General features: G+C 39.1%; 1 protein-coding gene across 5 annotated transcripts in view; it reads left to right on the forward strand.

Moving 5' to 3' along the window:
• The window catches only part of PLEKHA7 (pleckstrin homology domain containing A7), a 295,587-nt gene that overhangs the window by 185,157 nt on the left and 82,573 nt on the right, over positions 1 to 27,857 (forward strand). For all 5 annotated transcript variants that reach the window (XM_050957092.1, XM_050957093.1, XM_050957094.1 and 2 more), the window contains 4 exons: positions 9,814 to 9,925; positions 14,124 to 14,228; positions 16,083 to 16,155; positions 17,466 to 17,566. In XM_050957092.1, the coding sequence (XP_050813049.1) occupies positions 9,814 to 9,925; positions 14,124 to 14,228; positions 16,083 to 16,155; positions 17,466 to 17,566 (391 nt within the window). The remainder of the gene's footprint in view (positions 1 to 9,813; positions 9,926 to 14,123; positions 14,229 to 16,082; positions 16,156 to 17,465; positions 17,567 to 27,857) is intronic.

A 27,857-nucleotide genomic window follows, 5' to 3' on the forward strand; every position in this document is an offset into this window, starting at 1 on the left:
GGATGTGCAGGCAAACAAACACCGTTTACTAAGAATCTCTGGATTCAAATGCATTGTGTGCGTGTGCCCATGTGTGGAATACAGATAGGGACCACCATCTTAAAAGAACTTACAGTTACAGGTGAATAACCTCCATTTTTTAGAGATAAAAAAAATTAAGTGATAATCCTCCCAAGTTTACTACTGCTGGAATCAGTACTATGCCTCTAGAATTGGAATTAACTTTCTTGAGTGCACTAAATCTAGAAGGTTAAGCAAATGCCAAATATACAGTACCAGCCTTAAAGGAATATGGTATAATAGTAGAGTGAGAGCTACAATAGGTGAAGTTACTAAACACTTTCCATTCTAATCTTCTGTCTTCAGATATTCCTGACTTTTTGGAATATTGGGCTAATATTTTTTCATGCTTGACCTCCACCTGAAAATTAATTCTTAAGGAAAAATTGAGCAAAATTTTTTTTTTATATCAGCAGGACTGAAAAATATGTTTTTCGTTGGAAAAAATTTAGCTGTATAATTTTTAGACAGAGCAACAGGAAAATGGGCTCAAGTTTGAAACTTCATTTTGAAACCCTAATGAGATTTAGAAAACAGACTGAGTCTAAAGCACATCAGTTTGGTACTTTTAAGTTAGTTCATGCTTAATATCAGCGAGTCCTTAAATCAGTTCAAACTGGTTCAAAGCTAGGTCAGTTCTGTCTCCTAGACTGACATGACCTTAACAGTTAGTTCTGAAAAGGAGAGTCATTACCAGATTCCTTCTGCTTAACTTGTGTCTTCCTGTTCTCAAGCAAAATACCTAGCCCCTTTGTTGTTCTCTTAAATTTTGGTTTTTGGAATGTTCTTTGCAGTTTCTGATCTAAGGCCTTATACCAGCTTAAATCAATCTAAAGCCTTGGATTGCCTTCAGATACATTGTTGCAACCTGTTTGATAGTCTTATGACTTTTGCATTATGGTAGCATGGCCAGTGTACCATTGTACTAGGTGTTGTACAAACATATGACATAGCTTGAAATCTAAGTAACAACAATATACAACAATTAGATAAAACAGATGGGGGGAAGCACAAGCACAATGCTGGTCAGGATCCAAAATGGTAGTCACAGCAAGCTAACTGCCTAACCATTGACAAGGTTTTTTGTAAGCATCATGACAGAGAAGTTTTAAGGAGGAATTCAAAGGAGCATATTGAGATAGCATAATGAGGAGGCATGGGAGGGAACATGAAGGTGCTTATGAGAAGACTTTTTTTAAATGAGCAATCAAGATTGGTGTAATTAGCAGACTAGAGGTAGTAGTGACTTCCTATGATTTCTAATAAAGTATAGAGAAGAGTGTAAATGTGACACTTATCACCCCAGTATTCATACCTTTTACACTATTGTAATAATCTGTGTATAAAATATGCCTTGAGCTATCATTTGAAAAATAACTCATTGATCATTAATATACTTATTAAGAGCTATGGATATATGATAGAATTATGACTAAAGTGTGTTTAAATCAGGTATGCCATATTGGTTGGTAAACAGGCCTGCATCACACAAAGGAATGTGTGTTAGCCACATAGGAGTTACTTTCAAAGTACTTTGAAAGACAATGAGAACATATTTACATATTGTGTAAATAGACTAGGGCTGTCAAGCGATTAAAATAAATTGCAATTAATTACACTGTTAAAGAATAATGGAATACCATTTATTTAAATATTTTAGATATTTTCTGCATTTTCAAATATATTGAATACAAAGTGTACTATGTTCAATTTATTTTATTTTTTATTACAAATATTTGCACAGTAAAAAATAAAAGAAATAGTATTTTTCAATTCACCTAATATGAATAATGTAGTGCAATCTCTTCATTATGAAAGTTGAACTTACAAATGTAGAATTATGTACAAAAAAACTGCATTCAAAAATAAAACTGTGTAAAACTTTAGAGCCTATAAGTCCACTCAGTCCTACTTCTTGGTCAGCCAATCGCTCAGACAAACAAGTTTGTTAACATTTGCAGGAGATAATGCTGCTCGCTTCTTGTTTACAGTGTCACCTGAAAATGACAATGGATGTTTGCATGGCACAGTTTTTGCTGGCGTTGCAAGATATTTATGTGCCAGATACGCTAAAGATTCATATGTCCCTTCATGCTTCAACCACCCTTCCAGAGGACATGCGTCCATGCTGATAATGGGTTCTGCTCCATAACGATCCAAAGCAATGCAGACCAATGTGTTTCTTTTCATTATCTGAGTTAGATGCCACCAGCAGAAGGCTGATTTTTCCATCACTGGTACTCCATAGAATTCCTCTCCTTCCCTCCATACAAACTTCCTACCATTTGGGGGCCCCTCTCATCAATTGATTCTTCAACAGGAGGCAAACTCTTTGCTACATCAGAGAGCAACAGAGAGCATCTCCCCCCTTCCCACTCCAGTACCAGGGGAGAGAGTTCTATTCCCCATAATTCCTAATCTCCAGAAAGGGCAGGGTATGGAGACCCATTCTGGATCTTTGGCAGCTCAACATCTGCATCAGAAAGCTGAAGTTCAGGATGCGTATACTGGCATCTATAATCCCTTCCCTTCAGGAGATAGTGTGATACGCAGTTCTCCACATGAAAGACACATATTGTTATGTGGACATGAACACAGGAAGTTCCTGCTGTCTAGGGTTGGCCTGGGTTGGCATTATCAATTCTATGTCCTTCTCTTTGGGCTTGCGACGGTGTTCAACATGTTCGCAAATGTGTTCTTAGTGGTGGTGGTCCAGATCAGGTATGGCAGCACCATTAAACCCCTGGCATCCGGACAACTGACTCCTTTAGGACAGTCTCACCAAGAAGTTTTATTAGTGATACGGTCCCTTCGATGCCTTCTCACCATGTTAGGGGTCTGTATAAACAAAGACAAATCCATTTTTGTCACCCACACAGACAATCCATTTTATAGGGATGTGACTCGATTCTACCTCTGCACAAGCTTTTAGGGTGACCAGATCACCACACTGAAATATCTGGACACATCTTCTTCTAGATTTAAATTAAAATGTTTGTCTGAAATGGAATATCAGCATTTTGATGGAATTTCAACTAAATATCTTTTTGAAACAGTGTGAACTGTTCTGCTCCAAGCATAGCTGGGAAAAAAGATTCCATAGAAGTGACGCTTGCTGTTTAAATACTTGTTTTTCACAGTATTCCCAGTACAATCCCAGGAATAAAACTCTGAAATTACATTTTCTGTGTGGAGTTCATCTCTGAAACTGAGCATTGTGCTATTGAAGTTGAATCTTTTAAAAATATAAACTTTGTCCTAAATATATTTAAGTACTACCTAAGACAAAAGTACAAACGATCTAAAAGTTCTTATTTTACTTCACTTTGAAGATCCTTTTTATATATTTGCATAATAAGTATGGCTAAAGTTCATGAAAACGCTCCTTTTAAATTCATGAATTTAAAATCAGGACTAAAAATTTATATTATGTAAAGCAGCCTAGATCAAAAAAAAGTTGTTTTGTTTTAAAACAGCTTTTATGGTGAAAAGCAGTGCTAAGAGCAAATATTCATAATTGGTAAAATATTTCACTTTATATTGCACTGATTTTCAAAAAGTTATTTTTACATGCATACTAATAAGAAGCAGGTGTTTTAATATTTGCATGTTTGAAACTGAATCTGTTGTAAACTACTGATATTTGTGTGTGAGAGATGTTTTAAAAGTTTCCACTGTGTATGGGCTAGTACAATTGCGTATGAAATCAAGAGGTATGGAATACTTCAATACAAAATACAAGCACTTTTTTGTGTTTTATTTAATCAAGCCTGAGTTTTTTATTGTGTCCTTTCTCTTGTATTCTGTGTAACTGCAGTTGATCAATCCAGTACACTACCCCTTGAGAGAGAGCCTTGTGCTTGTTTCATCCATTGCGTTTGGTTACCATGGCAGCAAAAAATGTTGAATAAAACCTCCACCAAAATATCTGGGATATAGAAATATAAACTTAGGCTATTTATTTTTCTGCCCAAAAGAGTAGAAGGTTTAATTAAATTAAAAGGTAGAAAGATTAATTTGAAGCTGTTTTGATTGAGTAACAGAAGGTTGTTTGTGGCTTTTATATACAGTTTTTTTTTCTGTGGGTTAAATATTTGTATCTCTTTTAGGAAAACTGAATTAGCCATCTCATAGACATTAAACATTCTGGTTGCTGGTGAAAATGCTGCAGTATCGGATTTTGTTGTTTTGTAAAAACAAGTGAGGTTTACCAATAAATTCTTCGTAACCAATTAAATGTGCTCTCCATATAGATAGGAATGCAATCTAGGTATGATGGGGAATGGCATAGTGAGTCAGGAGATATTGTACCAAGCGGTCTGCTTTCACAGGCTTTATATCGATTCACACTGGTCCAGAATGCCAACTGCAGCAAATGGCAGTTTTCCAAAAATGTGTGCCAAGTAAGGTGTAATCATTTGAATTAGCTAACCTTCTCCTGAGTATGTGCCTGTGTGTGTGTTTGTATGATGGGAGAGAAAGAGAACTGAAAAAGTAAGTTGAATAACATGGCACTGTTAGTGCAGCGCAGCTGTTGTTGAATAATAGATATCATTAAACTCCAGTATAGGTGTGTTTGAACTGATAATGTTGAATATGGATTATGGCTTTCTTTACTTATTTGTAAAAGTAACTTTGTTTTTAACTCTGTCAATGTTAATATGCTTGAGTGTTCTAGACAGTAAAATGGGATTGCCTCTACATATATTTCCTTTTTATTTAAAATAGCAACTGGCTAAGGATGTCCTCTTTGTTAGTTGACAATTAAGAGACTTGCATTTGAGTGTTGTGTGCTGAATTGGGTTACGTTCTGGATTGATTTGGTTTTGATGAGCATGTAAATTCATCCTTGAAATGTCAGGTAGAAACTGATTAATCCTTTCTTTTCGGTTGTTCTCATTAGCCCTTATATAGTTGCAGGTAGTTTGGATCAACACACTGGTGGCTCACAAGCCATTATTTTAGCTGGAGAGTCATACATTTGTTTAAATATTAATCAACTGGCTATTTTTCAGAAAAGTTTCCAACAGGGACACAGAAAAATAAGTCTTTATTATTTTAAAGGAATTGCTAAACTGACACAGGTACAGATTAAATATATGCTTTCTCTTTTATTCTCTCATGTTGTATTGGATTGACACCACATCCTGCTATTTTTTAATAACTACCTAGGATGTCTTAAAAGGTTTATGAATCATTGCCATGTAAACATTGGAAATAAAATGTTAATCATTCCAATACTGAGCTTTTCATTTTGTTTCGAGAGAGATTATGTGGTAATATAAACATCAAATGTCTCAGTTTAGCAAGGTGTTACCGTATTGCACAATAAGCCTCTTTATACAATGCAGGAAGTGTAGTTTCCGGTAATTAGATTAAATTGAGTGAAACTATTGACTCTACTCAGATTTATCAAATCAAGCATGTCTATCAAATGTCAGTATTAAAAGAAAGTTTGACAAGTGTGCAGTGGTTTTTTGGTTAGGCAAATATACTTTGAGTTAAATCTTCAGAAGGACCTAGGTGCCTAAGCCTAATGTTTTGGTACCACTGGGATCCTCTGACCCTCCACTCAGCTTCTGCTTAACTTTGTACGCACCTAAATTTCTGCTGTTTAATGTTCTCATGGCATGTAAGTTTCTCACTGGTGTCTAATCCTAGGCATCTGGAAGCCTATCTCCCACCTAAACCCCATCAGGATCCTCAGATGGATCATTGCAGGACCTGATCTGGTAGGCATTCTCCAAAGCACGTCTAAACTCACAAGTAGGAGGTGATGGTAGGGGTGTCTGCCTTAGACTTCTAGCTCAGTGGTTAAAACGCTCACTGTGAATGTGGGGAGACCCCAGTTCAATTCCAAATTTTGTCTGATGTGGAAAAGTGTCTCCCACTTCTCAGGAAAGTAGCCTAACTACAGGGCCATGGGATATATATGGGCTATAGGTAGGGATGTCTCAATCTCTCTTGTTGGAGTTGTTCCAGTGTTGTTAGCCTGTGGTTAATTCCACTCACCTGAGAATTGGGAGACCTAAATTCAAATCATTTCTGAAGATTAGGCAGAGGGGGGGAATTGGACCTGCATCTCCCACATCAATGGTTTGTGCTCTAAGATGAGCTAAAAGTTTATAAGGGAAGAGAAGGCAAAAGAAACCAGATTAGACTTTTTCTTGGGATTTCACAGTACAGTCAGGGAACTGCAGCCTGAAAGCAAACCCGTCAGAAAGGAGAAAGATGCAGAAAGGACCTAAGACAGTTGATGACTGGGGTGCTGGAGCCAAGAGTGGGGATCCTTTGCTGGCCCATAGAGTGGGACTACAGGTACAATTACCCTGTATTGTGACACACAATGCCTAATCTAAAGGTATTGTTACCATGGGAGAATGGTCAAGTTAGATTTTGTATGTGTGTGTGAGAGAGAGAGAGCGCGCGCATGCACAGCTGGCCAACCGTCATGGATGGTGGGTATCATAGGCTAGGGAAGGCTGTGCCTTCCCAAACAGCCAGACATCGTCCCGCTCACACTCCGCCCCCAGGCCTCCTCCTGCTTCCTGCTCTGGCCACTCTTCCCAGAGCCCCTGTGCAGTGGCTCGGGCTGGTGCTGCTGGTGGGTACTGCTCACCCAGTGCTCTGGGGCTGGGTGGGGTGTCTGGCTGGGGCTGCACTGCTTACCCTCTTGGCACTCGAGGACTGAGGCTGCACTGCCTGCCCGCCCGCCCGTGCTCCGGGGCTGAGCTGCACCACCTGCCCACTCAGCACTCTAGGGCTGGAAGGGGCGGGGCTAAGGGCTAGCCTCTCCCACCCAGCAGTCCACGTGCCACTCATGCCAACCATATTTATTCCATGGCTTTCCCAGTGTTTAAAATTCCTAATTTGTGATTTGGGTTAAATCTTGGATTTTTTTTAAAGCCCCAAACTGTCCCCAAATTTTTTTTAAAGCCCCAAATAAAACGAGATTTATTTCTTCAAGGCCCAGCCAATTTCCTGAGAGATGCCGACTCTCTTTGTAAATCTTGTATTTTATTTTTAGTTGCTATCTTGGTGCTCTTAAATCTAGTGCTTTAAATTATTTTGGATGAACATGTGTTGAAATGCAGGAAACTTTTAACATCTTTACTGGAAATAGGCTGGAATATCCTGCTAGGTACAAGGACTAGAAAAATGAGAATGAGCAGTATGGAAAAAGACAAGTTCAAATTAAGCCTAAAAAAAGATTCAGAGGTACGGAAAGGTCAACTAAGGTCTGCAATCTCCAGGTTCTGTAAAAAGTACCTTAGAAGGAGGAGAATAGGGAATCTAATGAGAAGCAGAAAGTAAAGGTTAATGATTCACAAGAGGGTAAGGCAAAATTGTTTGTATATATAGAACATCTCACAACTCCCTGCTAAAACTGGACACTAAAGCTGACAAAATACTGGAAAAAGAGGTATCTGCAAGGCAAGCAGAACAGACTGGGAGATCAAGCTGTCAGGAATACAAGACAGGCAGAGGTTGTAAAGGCTGCATGAAGCTTACAGAGATTATTTTAAGGGCTCTAAAATCCTCTTCTTCCCAAACCTGACCATACTTACAAAGGCTAGAGGGAAGGGCTTGATGTCAGGCATTTGAAATAGAGGGAATCAATGTTGCACTGTTATTTCCTCCAAGCTTAATTTAAATTACATGTTCAGAAATAGTCTCTCTCTTTTGGGACTTCAAATCAACTGAGAAACTGTTGGACAGGTAATCATTCAGGATGGAATAATTGGTGTAATTTAGGAAGAGCTGATGGTGGCTGACCTCTTGGCTTGAATGAACACCTTGTGGCAGACTGCTCTGATGGCAAACTGTTTTCCTCTTATTGTTTGCTGTTTTGTATGAGTGATAATGCTCAAAATGCTTCTGTTCCCTGTTGTACTTAGTATTTGACTGACTATCTCTGGCAACAACGTTTAGGGTGAATAATTTGCCAAAGTTTTTATGTAAATTTTACTGCATGCATTTTAAGGTTAGAGTGGCAGAAATTCATAGATTGTCATTAACTTGTTTGCACTTGTTAATCATTTTTGTTGTAATTGTGGGTGTGTTTACAAAGCAACTAGACACCTCTTGCCACAAGCAAAGGCAGACATATTTGTGCATTTGAAATATCTTACTTTTTTTTACTGAAGGTAAAGCTATGAAAATAGATCCTTTGGCTTCTACACACAGAGTAAACCATTGGACCAAATCGAATAGAAGTAGCTGTGTGTGCTCATCTTGGATTGGTATATGACTGTTGTCCAGAGTAAGAAGTGTAGATTTCTCATGAGGAATAGGTTTGGTGATAAATATCTGTAAGGAGTTCTTCCTCTAGGGTGTTGCCTTTTTGTTTTGTCCTTTAGGGACATGTCCATTGCATTCAATGATACATTATAAATATTAGTCATCTTCTCTCTCTAGGTAATGCAGAGGATCTGGTCCTTAATTTTATTAATCTGATTGTATTATTCTGTGTGGGCATAGGGGTCTGCCCTTGTGAAACAACTTGCAGCATCGGGACCTATGAAAGCATAGCACTTAGACTTTCAGCTTCTTAATGAAATACAGACTGTATGACAATCAAGTCTGAAGTAATGTTTTGCTGAGAAAATTCCACAGGATTTTAATATGCACCCTTTGAGGATAACTTTTAATTTTCCAGACTAAAATAATATATTTATCAAATATTTTATTGATATTTTTCCTTCAACTTATCTGTTACTATCTGCATACTTTCTTTGAGTTCTCTTTCTCTCCAGTTGAATAGAATTAGCTATTCCTCTCCTGCTTTAGCTGCTTCAGCTTGAACATATGACATGCCATGATAAATTGAAAAGAATTATACCTGTTGAGGCGGGTGGCATGGATTTCTTGCTGATCATGGATACATTTTAGTGAACAAGAAGCTGTTTTCTCTTTTTAGATTGTCTTTCTGTGTGTTTGTGTTATACCTTTACAGTGAAATCCTCATCCTCAAGTCAAGTATACCTTTTAGACTAATCTCCAGGTCGTCTAATTTGTAGGACCAATATAATGTAACTATATGTAGCACAGGCATTCACTGAGCTTGACAGCATTGTGAAAGCAAAATATTTCTCATGTTAAAACATTTGAGAACAATGTTAGAAAAATAATCCTTAGCTTTGACATAACACTTTTCACCAGCAAAGCAATCTTTATAATTTGTTAGAAAAATCCCATGTCATTCACTATGTACAGTATCATTTTATGCTTCTAGTATCGTTAGATATTGAAGGACTGGATCATCTTGTTCTGCCATTTTCTAGTCTAGCACAGCAGAGATTATGCTTGACCACTTGCACCAGTAATTCTGTCTTTAGAAAATTAAAATAGAATTTCCTTTTAAGCCATGATGATTTCATGTTTTCTAGTCTTGACCTGATTGTGTCTTTAGTGTGTTTGTCTTTTTTACCGGAAGGAATAGGTTACTTAAATACTTGCTTTGCCTGGAAGTGTATATGTAATATATATGTGGTTAATGGTTAGCTAATGATTATCTATGTATAATTCAGCTCCTTTTTACAGACATTAAAAAAATGTTACAGTGTGTGGAATAGTGTACTGTTACTTTTTTGTTACCAATAAAGAATTATGAACCACTGAATACCATTGGCAATATCTTCTTAGAAAAGACCTAGTACCAAATAATGGGTGTTCTAGTTGATCCTTTAAGTGTGTGTATGTATAAAAAAGCAAAAGCTGATTATTTAAAAATACTTTTTCTTTCTTTTCTAGGCAGAATTCACACATGTCCAAGCAACAAGTAAACCAAAGACCCTCAAGCATGGTCAGTGAAACATCTACTGCAGTAACTACATCCACTGTAGATACAAAACCTGGCTCCAAGGTAAGACAAAAGTCGTATAAGTTGGTCTAGTGGTAAAACCCTGGATCCCTTGAAGTCAAGGGGAATATTGTTACTGAATTCAGTGAAGCCAGGTTTTCACCCTGGAAGTCTAATAATGAGTTTCCTGGGAATGTCGATATCTTCCACCCATGCAAAATTGGGAAAAAACTAGACTGACTAAATAAGCTTTGGACAGCTCAGAAGCCCCCAAGTAGATGACAATTTTAGATGAGTATTTGAAAATTACTGATGATATGAAATGCAGAGTTTGAGAGGTTCGTAAGGAGTGGAAGTATGTGTAAGTAATATTGGTATTCCCACAGGTCATATGATTGTCCAAAGCACTTCAAAATCACCTGCAAAATAGTGGAAATTTTAACTTGGTCTTCCACTTAATTTCCCTTTAGTTACCATCACTTCCTCTTCCTTTATCTTAGGCACTTCTCCACTTTAGCCTCAATTATCATTAGTGCTTGCACCACTACTATATTTGGAACATTTAGATTACAAAAATAATAGAAAAAATCAACAGAATATGGCAAAAATGATCATCTTTCTGAGGGCACAAAATATACCTGTGCTTTACTTTAGTAAACCCAAACTTACTTTAGTTGCATCTCCAAGACTACAGTAAATTAAAAAATAGAAGATGAAGGGGAGGGGGAAATATGACTGTAAGGAAGCAAAAATAATAGAAGAGCTAGCTAAGAAATATAAATGAAGCCTTAAATTTGTCTGTGGCCTTTTCACTTCTCAAACCTTCTTCATTGGGAAAGTGTAAAATCTGTTAAGTATCTAAGTCAGTGATATTCATACCTCAATGGTTCAGGACCAAAATTTGCTATCAGCATTACCCAAAAGAGCCACAATATTGTGAATTCATTGTTTCATTTACACACTAAAGAGCCACTTGTGGCTCACAAGCCGCAGTCTGAGTATCGCTGATCTAAGTCAAAGAAGAAAAGGTTTTGCCAAATTGATTGTAAAGAATGCTTACTGAGTTAACCTCTTTGTTAATATGGCATCAGCTGAAAACTTGAGTTCTGTTGTATTATTTTTCTTGGCTTATTACTGGGGATAAGTAAGTCATTTAATGAAAAACTCAAAAACACTGTTTAGATCCAGAGTGTAATAATGCAGTTACAGGTTACTAGATCAATGCACATGTTCTCATATGGCAGTCATTAGTATTACATTTAAAGCCAAACGTGTTAACAATAAAAGTATACCAATAGATGGATTTTTCATCTTAAAATAGTAAGCTTAAATGTCCACTTGAGGTACATGGTAAATTCTTTCAGTCTCAGTTGCGAATACTTACATGTTTATATTTATTTATTTATTAACTTCCTTATTACGATTTTTTTAAATGCCATTTAATTTTTTAAATTTTGCTTTTGTTGATTATGGTAGAGACAATTATTAACACTGCCAAAATTGACAGACTTAACAGTTTACCTAATGTAAGTAACTTTGGTGTGTAGAACTCTGTTATAAGGTGAGAAGGAGACATTTCTCTCCCCCTTCTCCAGTTTGCCAGTAAATGATGTCCAACATCACCTTACGACATCCTTCAGTCTTTCTCTTTGCCCTATGAGGAATTCTACTACAGTTCTGTCTGCATCCTAGAGATGAGATGAGCGTGCGTGCTCTTGGTAGCCTACCAGCATTTCTCTCAGTGCAGCAGCATGAGCTCTGGAGCAGAGCTGGGCGAATTGGTTGGGTGGAATCTCTTCTGCTTCTTGTGCTTCTCCAATAAGATTTACTGAAGTCCTCTTTACTCTAAGTCCTTTTTACCTCACCTTTGCTTTGCCCCACAGAGATTCTTACTTATCATCGCGATCTTCTCCCTTGTGGAACCTTTTGCTTCCAATAATCTACTTGTCTTCAGGAGGAGGAGGAACAACACGACGTCCAAGGTCTTAACAGAAGCTCATTTCCACTCTTACTCAGAGCTAGACTTAATTATTCCATGCATCCCTAGCAGTTCAATCACTCCTGCTCCTCCGCAGACTCAGAAGTGGACATTTTTGGCTATCTCCCAAACAAACAAAGATTGTCTTCCCCCTTCGCAAGGATCACTTGGGCAGTACTGAACAGCAATGAGAATCTCTGGACAAACGTTAGAGCATTCCAAATTAATGTAAAGATAAGACACTGAGTATCATATTATACTGTCAGAAGAACATAAGAATGGCTATACTGGATCAGAGCAATGGTCCATCTAGCTCAGTATCCTGTCTTCCAATGGTGACCGGTGCCAGGTGCTTCAGAGGGAATGAACAGAACAAGGCAATTATTGAGTGATCCATTCCATGTCATCCAGCCCCAGCTTCTGACAATCAGAGGTTTAGGGACACCCAGAGCATGAGGTTACATCCCTAACCATCTTAGCTAATAGATGTTGATGGACCAGTCCTCCATGAACTTATCTAATTCTTTTTTGATCCCAGTTATATTTTTGGCCTTCACATCCTCTGGCAATTAAATTCTTCAGGTGGACTGTGTGTTGTATGAAGAAGTATTTCCTTATGTTTACAGGGAACATACAACATAACCTGTCAAACATAACTTGCTGTTTACTAATTTCATTGGGTGACCCCTATTTCATGTGTTTTGAAGGGGTTGTCAATAACCTAGTCCCAGATTTGGACCTTAGCGTCCAAAATATGGGGGTTAGCATGAAAACCTCCAAGCTTAGTTACCAGCTTGGATCTGCTACTGCTGCCACCACCCAAAAAATTAAGTGTGTTTTGGGGCACTCTGGTCCCCACAAAAACCTTCCCTGGGGACCCCAAGACCCAAATCCCTTGAGTCTCACAACAAAGGGAAATAAATCTTTTCCCTTCCCCCCTCCAGGTGCTCCTGGAGAGATACACAGAAGCAACCTCCGTGAATCTAAGCAGAGGGAGTCCACCCTCTCTAATTCCAGTCCTGGAAACAAAAGGACTTCCCTCTTCACCCAGAGGGAATGCAAAGTCAGGCTAGTACATCTAACACACACCGGTCTCCCCTGACTTCTTCCTCCCACCAATTCCCTGGTGAGCTGCAGACTCAATTCCCTGGAGTTCCTCACTAAAGAAAAAACTCCAACAGGTCTTAAAAGAAAGCTTTATATAAAAAAAGAATATTGAATAAACAGCCTTATTCAAAAAGAATACAATTCAAAGCACTCCAGCAACTATAGACATGTAAATACAAAAGAACATATAAATCCCTATCTGATCTTTGGTACTTACAACTGGGGAAACAGAAGATTAGAAAGCAGGAAACAGAAATCACTTCTCATCCGAGAGAGCATACAGGCAGAAGACAAGGACAAAGGACTCACACACAAACTTCCCTCCACCCAGAGTTGAAAAAATCCTGTTTCCTGATTGGTCCTCTGGTCAGGTGCTTCAGATACTTATTTCCAGGTGAAAGAGACGTTAACCCTTAGCTATCTGTTTATGACAGGGATAAATAACAATTTCTTCTTCACTTTCTCCACACCATTCATGATATTATAAACCTCTATTATATCCCCCCTTAGTCATCTCTTTTCTATGCTAAACAGTCCCAGTCTTTTTAAATCTCTCCTCACATGGAAGCTGTTCCATACCCCTAATAGTTTTGTTGCCCTTCTGTACTTTTTCCAATTCTAATGTATTTTTTTTTTAAGATGGGGTGTTCAAGGTACAAGGTGTACCATGGATTTATGGCATTATGATATTTTCTGTTTTATCTATCCCTTTTCTAATGGTTCTTAACATTAGTGACTGCCACTGCACATTGAGCAGATGTTTTCAGAAAACTGTTCACAATGACTCCCAAGATCTTTCTTGAGTGGTAACAGCTAATTTAGACCCCACTGCTTTGCATGTATCAGTGGGATTATGTTTTCCAATGTGCATTATTTTGCATTTATCAACACTAAATTTCATCTGCCATTTTGTTGCCCAGTTGCCCAGTTTTTAAGTTGGAAAAGTTGGACACCAACACTGTTATGATTCAGATGAAATTGGAACAGCATTTAGTACTGATATGTTGATGATAATGGGAAGCTTACTATTTCCAATACATGTGTGCCTTTGAAGAGTGCTAGAACTATTTCATTACTGTGTAAAAAATATGAAACGATGCCTCAAGTTATTTGTAGACTGAGTGATGTGACTCTAGTAGAGTATGTTTAGTACTATTGTAATGTGCTTCTTTTCAGGTTTTAAAATCTGGCAATAAAGTTCACAGCTTTGGGAAGAGGGACCAGTCTATCAAGAGGAACCCTAATGTTCCTGTTGTGGTAAGAGGCTGGCTACACAAACAGGTGTGTGAGAGATTATATATTTCTCTCTCAGTATTGCGGAATGTGGAACAGAATATATCAGATAGCTATGAAAACTTTTTAGATAACAGTAAAAGAATTGAAGTGTCTGAATTTCAATTTTGTGGAACACCTGACGCTCCCATTGACTTGAGTAGAGAGTTTGCTTGCTCAGCACCGCTAAAAGTCAGGCACTGAAGCTTTCAATAGAGGTTTGATTTGAACATGGAAAAAATGAGAGAAACGCTATAGTACGGTTTAAATGTGGAAGCCACAACTTTATTTTAAACTGCTGCCTAACTCTGGTAACCACTGCACACTACATGGCAGGGTTATTCCAATGTGGCTCTCAACTGACACTGATGACCCTACTGTTCATAAATCTGAGTATGATTATAAAGGACTGCCCATGGATTCTGACTCGAAGCCAGAGTCCTGACTTCTTCCCATCCTCCACTGTAGAAGTAGGAGGGATAAGATAAAGGGAGCCACAAGCTGAGCGAGACAGAGGCCAGCCCTCTCATCATGTATTACCATACCAGGACTGTTGCCTGAGCAGCCCACTCTAGGTTACAGGGACTTTAGTCAGATCTTTTTTAACTCACCAGTCACACTGGAATCTGCCAGCGTTGCAGCATTTGTAACCTAAATTCTCCAGAACAAGACCTCCTGGATGTCATAGTGAGTGAAAAAAAATCCACACAGCAGTTTGCCAGTTTTGCCATATGAACAAATTCCCTTCCATGCCCTACACTGCTGATCAGCCTAGCCCCCACCATCACTGGAGATCTATCAGTTAGATTAAAAGGCGGCGAAGATGGGAGCCTTTGACGGCTAACCTCTCTAGGTAATAAACTGTATCAACCCATGATCCTCACATTCCACTACCAGCAAAGGGGAGCTAGTATCCTGGCCCCGGTAGCACCCACAATGCCTAGTAGCAGCTGCAGTGGACGAGCCAGGCCCCAATAGTCTGGATCATATAGGCCTTTTCCTTTTGTTCCAGTATGGAACTGACCGTTTTGTTCTTTGTAACTTATAAAATCTTATCTTAAATCAACAATCCACACATGGTTAAGAAGTGTCAATTCATCCTAAAATGTATTGACAATGTTCAAAACCCCTTTCTTTCCTAAAACATTATTTCATACAAAAAAACTGAATTGTAATTGCTTTTCAAATCTCTGTGCTATATCTGATAAAACATACTCTGTTTAAAATCTTGTCAACTGCTTAAGGCCTTGTAGGCTATAGTGTATTCTAAATAGATTTTTTAAGTTACCTTGAAGGTTAGTGACAAAATCTTCTAGGAAGTGTGTCTTAGCCTTTTTGGGTTTTCTGTGAATTTTGTCTCTTGATTTATTTACAGTTTTTTTTGCTTTTCTGTGCTGTTCCTCTAAGTTTTCCCATTTCACTCTGCTTATATGCTGATACTCATCTCTGTCAAGGAGCAATCCTTGGAATGAGTATCACTTCCTGTTACACAATTAATTATCCTAATTACCTGCTAGATCTGTGAGGAAAATATATGGTAGTTACCCATACTGTGCAATCCATGTACCCTTCAGATTTTAGATTACTTAGAGAATAAAAATAATTTTTTTGAAAATTGTCCTGGATAGCATAGGGAAGATTTATCCTGTAACTAGATATTAGCCTTGAGGATTCTATCATTGCATAATGTTTCTTCAAGCACAAGTAAAATATTTATTTTTATATTTATTAATATTGTATTTTGGGACATCTGTGGTAATCTGTTAATTAGTAGAGCACTGTCAGAATTAAATAATAAAACCGACACTATATGAGTTTTTATCTGAACTGAAAGAAATTATATTACATTCGTTGCTTTTGCAGGATAGCTCTGGAATGAGATTATGGAAAAGACGATGGTTTGTGCTGTCTGATTATTGTTTGTTTTATTACAAAGGTGAGTAGACAATGTAGTGGTTTTGAGAGTTTCATGAAACTGAGGCCATTGTGAAAAATGTGCTAATTTGCGCCTCAGAACTCTTTAGAGCTCAAAAAACTGTTAAACTTTTACGCTGCTGTTTAGCCTTGAAACAATTGTTTAACATTAAATTGTGACTCAAACCCTCATTAGAAAGCAACATTACTGTTTGCTTGCTTGCTTGTATTGGTTTGTCACACTTATTGGAATATAAGTTATGAGGATAGTACTTCCCTAACTCACATAGATGTTGAGATTAAGTACATTGTTTGTAAAGTGCTTTGAAATATTTGGAAGGTTTTATAGAAGTGCAAAGTATTATTTATTCATATTTATGACTATTGTTTCTCTATGTAGTGCCAATAGTAATGACTGTTCATTAACTATAGTAATTATTTGGCTAGATGTAAGAATCATTGAGTGAAATTGTTTTAGATTATCAAAATGGTCTATTCTGGCCTTAAAAACAAATCTAAGAATGTTTACTATATATTGATCTGAGAACATTACACACATGAGTGAGTAAAAAGGCAGGAAGGAAGAAGAAACAGGACAATGTGGGTGGCCAGTCCCCATGGATGGGGCCTTACTCGGAATGGATCTAGAGGGGAGTCTAAGTAGAGACCGTGGGCCCTTGTTGCCTCAGTGGATTTTCAAGGAAGGCTGAACAAAGACTGTCTCTCTGCTTTGTCCCTCTTTAATTCATTGTCACTTTGGTGGCCTTCTTTTCCATTTTCCCATGTTTCTGCCCTTTGGTCACTAAAGGGACATCATCAGGAGCTTTGTTCTGGAATTTTATTCTTCTGACTAAAAGATAAGGGGAAAAGTTTGGTTGGCTGGAAGAATTCTGGTAGCATTACTTCATATAATAAGCACTTGTTTTCTCCACTTGTTGGTACTGTTATTGGTATATGTTAGGGTAGCGGTTCTCAACCTTTCCCAACTACTGTACTCCTTTCAGGAGTCTGCAGCTCAAGCCCCACCACCCAGGGCTCAAGCCCGAGCCCACCACCTGGGGCTGAAGCATATAATTTAGTTTTGCGGGGCCCTGGGCAATTTCCTTGTTTGCCACCTCTTAATGCCAGCCCTGCACTTGTGACCCTCCTGGGGGGTTGTGTGCCCCAGGTTGAGAAACACTGATCTAGATGAGTTGATGTATGCTGTGGAAGACCTCTGCGTATCCCCAGGAGTATGTGTACACCTGATTGAGAACCACTGTGTTAGGGAATATGTTTGTTTACACCTGTTGAAGTGCCCTGAATCATTTTGATTTTTCTTTCATTCAATAGACAGCAGAGAAGAAACTGTTTTGGGTAGCATACCATTGCCTAGTTATGTAATATCTCCTGTTGGACCTGAAGATCGCATAAACCGCAAGTATTCCTTTAAGGTACAATTAATAAATCACAGAGCTTATGATTTATGTTCAGCAGTAAATACACTATATATTTAAAAACCATTTAGAGGAAACGGTAACTATCTCCATTTTTAAATAATTGTAAAAATGAATGTTTTGTTTTTTACATCATATCTACTTCACACATACTTACAATGGTCTATATTTCTTTCTTGGATCTAATAGTTTTATCATAGTTCATTTTTCTGCTATGCTATAAGTTTCCCTGTTGCTTTAGTATGTGCCTGTGGTTAATGATCTTCTGTCTGTAAAATATCAGAAAATAAAACTGGCAAACCTTATCAATACTTATAAATAGAGAGAAATACTGACTTTTCCCCCCGTAGAATGTTTTCCTTCACAGTGGATGGGGATGACTTATTTTTTTTGCAATAAAATCACCACTAAGTGTTGATAAGGAGAAGAAATGACAGTGCCATGACTTTAGTTGCTTTGTTATATAATGCATTGTGGCAATTAAACTTCTCATTTATTTTCTCCGCAAAAAATGGATAATTAGTGTGGCCTCTATAATAGTTCCAGAGAATTAATTTCCTCCTTTTATCTCTTAACTCATGATGTAATTTCCTCATCTTAGGGAATAAGAACAGCCACCTTTATCTACTTGAAGTCTTGAAGCTATAGTTGTTTAAGGTTCTACTTAGAACAACATTTTAATTTTGCCTTCCATGTAGTTAAGTACATCTATTATTTTGATAAGGAGTGTTCTTTGTTAAAATTCTATGTTGAATGATTTATGGTTTGCTCTAGCTATTTATTGCTCTTTGAAATTACAACAAAAAAAAATAAATCTATTCTTGGTAATGGAAAAGCCTGCTTCCAGCTCACTACATGTCTGAGCACATGCATTAAGGCAAATTATAGAGGCTTCAATGCAGGTTATATTTTTAAAATATACAGATATTTGGAACAGAACATGACACATTGAATCCATCAAAGTAAATTACAAGTATTAATCATACACAGTTTCATCAAGTGGTATGCAAATGATGTTCTAGAAAGAAACTTTTTTCCATCTGTTTTGCCTTATGAAAATTACAGAAAGATTTAGCTTTTAAATCTACCCACCCAGAGCTTTTTCTTTCTTCTTGATTTGTGGGTTTTAGCAATTCAGATTGCCTGTTGCTGATCTCAGGTTTATTTTCTGTGGAAAATGAAATGAAATTGATTTGTATGTTTAAATGAATGTTTCTTCAAGTAGTGTCCCTATGGGTGTTCCACTTCAGTTGCACATGTGCCTTTGATTGGCGATTTTCAGTAGCAGTGCCTGTTAGAAGCTCATGTGCCCTTTACCAAAGATACATAGAGTTGCAAAGGCAAACCATCCTCAGTTCCTTCTCAACCACCCCACTTGAGACAGCGCATCTAAAATACCCACTTCAGCTTTGCCTCGACTTCTTAGTTTAGCTTATTTAGTTCTTTTGATAATTGTACTACTTTAGTTATAACTTGGGCATTCCTGTTTAATTCCCTGCTGTTCTGAAAGGTTTGCTTTTGGGGGCATTATCAGCTTGTCATGTTGTTGTCCCTGAGATTCAAGCACTGCCTTACTTGCTGGGAAGCTGTCCTGATCAGTAACAGACATTCTATGTATCCATTGTTTGGGAGACACTCACATCCCAGCTAAATTCAGTTCAGTTCAGCTTTTAAAGGCAGATCTCGTAAAAAGTGGGAGATTAAACTTTGGCTCCTTATATTGGCGTGCTCCCTCCTCCGATCTGCCTCAGATACAGGCCCAGATCTCCCCTGCCCCCCAAGACATCAGCCTCAGAGTGAGCATCATGCTCCGTTGACCTTAGTACCTAGGTCTTTGCAGGATAAGAGCACATCAGAGATTCTAAACGCTGCTACATCTAGGAAGTCTGTAACATCATCAAACTTTTCTTTACCACCTCTAGTACCTAAACAGGTGATCCAGACTGCAACATTGATACCTCTACACAGCTAGACATGTACATCTAGACAGATACTACCACCAACACCTTCAGTATCAACATTGTTTACTGTGGAGCCCTGTCTAATCCAGATGCAGATTCATGCACAAGAAGTTCAGATTCTACAAGGACTTGTAGTGTCTGATGAGCCAGAGTCTCCACTATGAATGGATATCTAACAGAAGTCAGTATTGAGATTTGCAGGATCTCTGAGGCCTTACCTTTTTCTGGTACCTTCTGGTTCTATGATACCATTCCATCAAGCAGACAGTGATCTGCTCCTCCTCTATACTCTACTGCGGACGCTTCTTTAGAATCCTTTAGTGATGCGGGACTCACCCCTGCGGCAACTCCTGCTGGTTGACTCTGGGAATTAGCTCATCCAGCCTCCGGAACACTCTCTGCAGGCTGGTGTCCCACTGCTGCTTGGCCCCCATGTCCCTGCCGGTGCCCCTTGTCTTTGGGGTGCTGCCCTCCTGGCAGTATACCCCTCAGTCTCTGGGTCTCCCCTCCCTGGGGAACTCCCACCTGCTATCCCCACCTCGCGTCAGTCATAGGCTACTGCCAGTCACCAACTCGCCTCCGTGCCCTGGGGCAGACTGCAGTGTCAGCCACTCATCATAGGCAAGGTTAAGTCTGGACCTGCTGCCTCTCTCTGCAACCCAATGCCTTTATGGGGCCTTGGACAAGGTCCTGCAGCCTGGGGAGTTGCCATCCTGGAGCTCCCCAGCCCCCCTGCCCTTTTCCTAGCCCTGCCTCACTCTAGCACCCTGAGCTTCCCAGCAGCCAGGCCCTTCTCTCTCTGAAGGCAGAGAGAGACTGCATGTGCTTTTGGCCCATTGCTGTCTTATAAGGGTCAACTGGGCCCTTATTAAGACAGTTTCGGCCTGATTGAGGCATGGCAGCCAGCTGAGGTTGCTTTACCCAATCAGCCCCGCTTTTCCTTCCCTGCCACAGCCCTCTCCCTGGGCTGTTTTAAGCCTTTTAAGGCAGGAGCGGGTGACCATCCCGCTACAATTCCCATATCGCTGTACAGGGATCTCCTACTTACCACCATAGAGACATCTTTCCAGGCACCTTATCTGAGAAAAAGCCCAAAGGGCAAGAGAATCTCGTGCCCCTTCTCCTGTGTATTAGCAGCATTGGATGCGTCCCCCTCTACCTTATGGTCCTCAGTGGCCATATTGGGTCCCATGGGCAACCTTCCATCAGCAATATTGAGGGGTATTAGCTTCTCCTGTGGGGAATATTGTGAAAGGCAATTGCCTGCTCCGTCTCTCCCTCTTAAACAACCACAACTTTGTGAGGAGCTTTTTGAAGAGCAAGAGACTAGAGTGGATAAGGATGTGACACCACAAATTCATATCTCTTCATCTTCTCCAGACGTAGTTGTGATGCCTCCTCCACTCTCTTATGCCAAAGATTTTAAACAGTTTTAGGAGCTGACTAAATAGATAGCTGCCTTGCTTCAGATCCCATTGAACAAGTTCCAAGAGTCACAACATAAGCTCTTGGATATACTCCACCTGGCAACTTCTCACTGAGTAGCTTCGCCAGTAAATGAGATTCTGCTGGATCCATGCAAATGATCTGGTAGACTTGAGCAAGCCGATTAAAAGTACTATGTTCCTCCAAAGACTTCTGAGTTTTTTTTATTTTCACACTCTTCTCCGAATTCTTTGGTTGTGTGAAAGCTGTTAATGAGTATGGTAAACAGCACCACACTGAATCCTATGCCATATAATCACATCAGAAGCATCTTGACCTCTTTGGGCTTAAAAACTACTCTTCCTCGACACTGCAGTTTAGAATAGCAAATTATCAGGCTCTGATGGCAAAGTGTGATCAGACCAATTACAGCAAATTAAACACTTTTATTGATCATCTTCTCCCAGATCATCAGGAACAGTTTCAGGCCATCAAAACTGAGGGTTAGTTCTTAATGAGGACCATACTACAAATCTCCCTGAATGCAGCCAGCAGTGCATCTTGTTCTATCTCTATTACTGTCATCATGCATTAAATATTTTGGCTGCAGCTATCAGCATGTCTTAGGGAGGTCTAAATATCATAGCAGATCTTCCTTTTCACACTGAGACTTTTCAGTGAGTCCAGCAAAGAATCTTGCAGACCTTAAAGGACTCAAGGGTCACTCTCTATAAACTCTATAAATGAAAGACAATGTAGCAGATCACAAAGGGCACAGAGATCCGTCTGGTCCAATTCTCCAGCTTTCATAGACCCTAAGAAAAGACAGATATCAGAAGAAGAGACTACCTGCTACGACCACTACCACCACCCAACCCTTATTATCATCGAAATGTCAATTTAATTATCTGATCGAAGGTCAAGAACCCGTCCTACTGTGGAATATTCAGCAACACCACACTACCCATCTTCCTCCCTTTGGTGATCATCTCTCCCATTTTTGACCTGCGTGGGAGAAAATTATACAAATAACAGATTATAACATTGGGTAACTCCATCCATTTCTCCTCCATCGTGCCATCCCACCCAATTTTCCTTGTCTCTCCTCAGGGATTCTTGTCACAAACATTTACGGAGACAGGATTTCCCTTCTGTACGTAGGAGCCATAGAACCAGTTCCAGTTCACCGCAGAAGAAGGGGATTTTATGCCAAGTATTTTCTGTTTCCATAAAAGAATGGGGCATGGTGACCAAATCCAGTGCACTTTCTAGAAACATTTAGTGTATTTTAGGAAATTTGTAAAAATAAATAAATATAGAGAGCTGAGACCTTGTCTACAGTACAGGTTACTTTGGTGTAACCCCTGAGCGACGTAAGTTACACCGACCTAAGAGCAGGTGTAGACAGCGGTATGTTGGCAGGAGAGCTTCCCCCACCGACATAGCTACCACCTCTCGTGGAGGCAGGAGTTATTAAATCGATGGGAGAACTCTCTCCTATTGACTTAGTGCGTTTCCACCACAAGCTCTACAGCGGCACAGCTGTAGGGGTTTAGTGTAGATATGGGTTTAGTGTAGATGTAGCTTCAGACACCATGTAACAGGAAAAATTACAAAGGAACCTTTGTAAAAGAATCTTCACTCCAACATTTAACAGGTATGACTCAATAAGCCTTTTCCCCTTAGATTCTTTTCCCTAGAAAGAAGCAAATATTGGAAAAAGAGATAAAATGAAGGTCCAAGCTTTTACGTCTTCTGAAGTATTATCATGGAAAAACAAGGAACAATTGCAAAGGGAATATCTTCTTTAGTATAGTTGTGCTAGCTAAAACATACCTTTTTAGTGAAAAATTGCTGCTTGGAAACATTCTCCTTTTTATAATAAAGTTATAAGATTGTAAACCAATGTAAAACTATCACAAAAGGAAAAAAAATAATTAAGATGGGTTTCAAGAGCCAGACATCATCTCCAGTATGCAAGCTCTGGTGTTGATATTGACAACTATATCTGTCAACCCTGTGCTTTTACCTAGGGTAGATCAAATTTGTATCACTCCTCACTAGTTCTGCAGTTTGCCATGGTTATGGTTATGGTTAAATAACAATTTCAGAAGCAATTAAGTTACTTCTGTCAAAATTTCTTCTCAAATGATTCAGAGTATCCCAACTGGGCTTCAGTTAGTTTCTGACAATCAGCATTATATAGTCATAGACTCAGCCATGCAGGAAGAAAGCGAAGAGGGAAGGCATGTGGTTTAATTAGTCACTTAACACATCTGGGAATACCCAGCAATAAATCGTACAGTTCAGGTCATTGTTCTTTCCTTAATTGTTTACAGTTATCTTGGTCCCAGTCCATTGCGGGACAGCACCACTCTCTCCTCAAATGAGGGTAAAGGAGGGCTGAAAAAGAGGAGGCGGATTGTTTTCCTACTGTACTGGATATTAGGAGTCCCAGCTCCTCTTTTTCCAGCTTCCTTAGGGGATGCCATCCCTTAAATCCTCTTCCAATTCCAGTTTATCAGGGAACCATATCCCCTCTGTAATGAGTACCTGCACTGGACACCTGCCACCTGCTGCATTTGCCACATCTTGACCTATCCTCCGTATGTACTTTGCCCTGACTTGTTGTGAGGAAAGCAAAAAAAAAAAAAAGCCAGTCTGGTGGTGAAGCAAAAATTCCTTCCAAGGAACTAGTACAATGTCTGCAGCAGATGATGATAAAGACCAGTCCTATTCTGATCTCATGGGTGAGAAGTTGGATGCTACTGATTGGTGTTTGATGAGAGTTCCTTCCCAAATGTACAGAGTATAAATACTTCCCCCTCCTCTGGTGCACATGGTAGGTCAGTGCTGCCACATTGTCCATCCACTTCCTATCCCCCCACCCCTTGGCTCTGCTAAAGTAAGTCCATCCCCTTTCCTCCTCCCTAGTAACCCAGTTGCAGTGGGAACCTTAAAAGGAGCCCTATCCCTTTTTTCTTGCTGGATGGACAAAGACCCACCACATTAAGTTGTGGTGAGGACATTTGGTTAAAATCACTGTAAGCTATTATACTAAGATGTTCGTAATGATCTCTTCACCAAACTAAGGGGGAAAATATCTCCTGATGTCATGTAGGATTTTATTGCAAAGCCGATGTTATGCTGTTACTGGAGAACTCATAAAATAAATCATGCATACATAAACTGCTGTGTATTATTTGTAAAAGATTATTTATTGGGCTGGAATTGACTCTACTTAAGCTTTTATCTGATGTTTGAATGCAGGTTTAAAGCCAGGACCTGTGACTTTCTTACTTCAGAACAAAGTTTATAGCAGGGGCAAGAATAGATTTCCAAGGATTTCTGTAGTAGTGATAACGTGAGACTGTCTCAAATTCCACACCTACAGCATCACATGTCAGCTTGTAGAATTTCAAGAGCACTTCCTTACCAGAATTCCATCACTCACTAGCCATTACATTTATCTAATCTGTTCAGTACCCTTAAATACACAGAGCATGGGTGAACATTATATGTCATAACTAAATGCTGCTAGAAATAGAAAACACAACAAGATTAATCCCAAAATAAAGAGAGGACTTTTTTCACACTGAAGTCCTGAACAAGTGGAAAATGTATCCTGTCATATTTTAAACGTCAATTAATGTCATTAAAATCTTACTAAAAGCTGGAGAGTTCTCTCTGAGAAAAGATTACTTTTGATTGTTCTTGTGTGTGAAAAGTATTTTCATAGGGAATGTTTTTTAAGTTTATCCAACTATAATAATAAAAAAATAGTTTAGGAATATTTCTCCATTATACTAGATTGAGAAAGTGGGGGAGCCACTTGTACACTTGTAAGCATGTGTACAAACATAAGTTCTGATCCTGCAGAATCACATCCATGATTTGTTGCTTTATGTCCAATATGGTGAAGATGAATAAGATGGAGTAGTAATAAAACTTCAGTGAGAGATCACAAATGACATCAGCCCTACCAAGACACTCTACTTTTACGTTGATACTACCATGTATAACTTCTGTAACAGGGAAGATTCATCTCTTGAAGAAACGAGAGAGATCCCAATTTTTGCCTGTAAAATAGAGGCCATTGCAACACTGTTTCTGTGTATTTTAATGTCCTTTATTAGCGGAAATCAGGATTTACTATGTTGAGCTGCTCTTCATTGCTGAGACTTCGTCAGTTGCTCATAGTATCTCGCTGCTTCCTGAAGTTAGTGTTGACATACTTCACTCTTTATATATAAATCCATTAGCCAGATTTAAGGCACATGTGCAACCAGGGAGCCTTCCCTTTAAGCGTTCTGGTAGCTTATGTACCTTCAATCTGTCTAATGGATTTATTACCATGATGTAAACTGAGGAAATGCCATGCTCTGTATACCTGAAAGGGACTGTTTCGGACTTTAGAATGGAGGAAGAGGAGGGGGAAAAGTGGTCCCAGCTTCTAGATTTCCTGAAGAATTATGTCTAATTCTTCTTCCCTCTCCACATCACATTGGTAATTTTTATAGGGAACTGATTCACTGTCTAGCTGAGGGATGAGATATTTCTTTAATTTTGGCTTATAAGTGTTCCATAAATTTGACACTTTTCAACCTAAGAGTAAGAGGAATTATTCTGCTATATTTTCATGAGTCATTGTGATGCTTGACTTTCAGAGGAATGTGTAAAAAGTTGTTAACTAACTCTGTGTAATTGTGACTTTCTCTTAGTTTAGTACTTCTATCTATTAACTTAATGGTTCTAGACATTTAACATTAGTTCTTACTTACTTACTTTAATCAGTGTAGTTTTATGTTTAAAATGTAGTCCTTGAAAACCTGAATCCTTTTACTATTTTAACTTCAACATTTTTTGTCCTTGTCTTGTCCTTATGGGTATGCTCTTGGGGTTTGCTCTCCATTTCTCCTTCTGTGCCTTATGGGAGAGAGCCTGTCTTTTCCTGTCTGTCCAGAATAAGGCATCTGAATGCATGAATAGGTACCAATATTATTTCCCCCACCCCCCATTGTGTATGTGCATGTGTTATATTTCAGTCTTGTTTAGTATGCTGTAGATATCCTAATAACAATTGTTTAAAATAAAAAATAAGACTCTCAAAACTCTTCTGTGTCTGTTAGCAGTGACAGCCATCAGACACCAGCGTAAGATTGTGGTTTTCTTTCTTGCGTGTTCGGCCTCCTACTAATAGATATCTGGAATACATTTGAATGTTATTCTGACCAATTTTACATTCTCTTAACTCTTTTGAGAGTCATGGTTTGTTGGTAATAGCACAACACCTTTAGTCCTCATTCTCTGAGGCTATGTATGTTATTTCTTCAGTCTTTGAAGGTAGAAACTGCCATATACATATTGCTTGCTGCTTATACAGTTTGTTAGGCAAATAGTGTCCTGCACCCTCTTCCAGTTGCATGGTGAACATGGCTACCCTGAGAGAGAGTGTAATAGAATTCTATGGGAGAAAAGACACATCACATTAATCAGGATATACAGGTGAATGAAGACAGAGTTCAATTTAAGCAGCAGGCTTCAGCTTTATTAACTTAACCCTCAGAAGCATGTCTCATCTCCTGTGACTCTCATGCACCAGGCATTTAAGTGTGTTCAGTCCAAGGCTGCATGGCTCACACTCTACAACCGCATAACTTGGGGTAAACCCTCTTCAGCCTATCCTTAGGACTCAGCTCACTTCTGAATCCTCCCATCCTCCCCACTCCAAGGAGGGCACAAGGATAGCAAAGAGGGACCTCAATCTGCAAAGCCTTCAGCTCTCCCCTCCTCCCATACTCACAAAGTCCACCAGCAAAATTCCAGGTCTCTTACTTCTGGGAGTTGGCCCTTTTGGCCTTTATCCATACTAGACAGTGGCAGCGAATTGCAATGAACGAAACATTCCTACAAATGACTAATATTAATTTCTAAGTCCTACTTCTTTTTAACAAAACTATGCTTCCATTTTACTGTGAGGAAGGTGAAATAACCCAACAGGCCTCTGCCAGACTGCCACAATGGGAAAAATTTGTTCTTGATCCCAAAACAGGTGAGTGGTCAGACTCTGTGCATCCAAAACCACAGCTACTATACTACAATTATAAGGAGGGAGGGTAGGCAGCTGAGGTGCCCCCCAAAACCTCAGTAGAGGTTTCAATTAATGGTGAAGTTAGGGGGATGTGAGAGGCCAGTCAGCTTCCCTCTTTGCACTACCCTCTCTCCCATCCTCCCCTCCCCCTGGCTGGCCAATAGGATGTGGACGGCCTTGGAATCCCAGGCATGTGCTGTCCTCCTCCTTTCTAAGCTGTCCTGTTTAACACACTGCTGGTCCGATCAACCTTCCTGCCTAGTGAGATGGGAGATGGCAGCCAACAGACTTGCACTAGAACAAAATATGTGATAGAGCTGTCTTAAAGGAAATAAGAGGGCTCCCTTGTAGTGGTCATGTAGGTGAGTGAAAGGCCATGTTCAAATGTTTGCAGTCCTTCTGGGGAAAAAGGAAGGGAAGGGAGCAAGTTGTGTACAAAACATGAAGTGCTGAAATAGTGGGGAAACCCCCTTATTCTAGAATAAGTTTGCACATGATTGAAGTGAGAGTCTGATGTTAACACTAACTCAGCAATTTTAGAGTATATAACATCATGTAGCTTCACACAAGATCAAACATATTGTGTTCTGTCAAAACTGTTTGTATTTCTAAAGCCAAGTATGATGGTAGGTTATTTTTCAGTGTAGAATAACAAGTGGGAAAAGACTTTATCAAAACAGAAGTTCAGCTTTAAGAGTTAAATGTGGAATGTAGCTTTTAAAATAAAAGGCATGTTTGTTTTATACATATGTATATGTGAATGAAAATGTCACTCGGTTAAAAAATGCTTTTATGTAGTTAGTGTTTGTGT

This window comes from Gopherus flavomarginatus, chromosome 5 (assembly GCF_025201925.1).
Source record: "Gopherus flavomarginatus isolate rGopFla2 chromosome 5, rGopFla2.mat.asm, whole genome shotgun sequence".
Lineage (NCBI taxonomy): Eukaryota > Metazoa > Chordata > Testudines > Testudinidae > Gopherus > Gopherus flavomarginatus.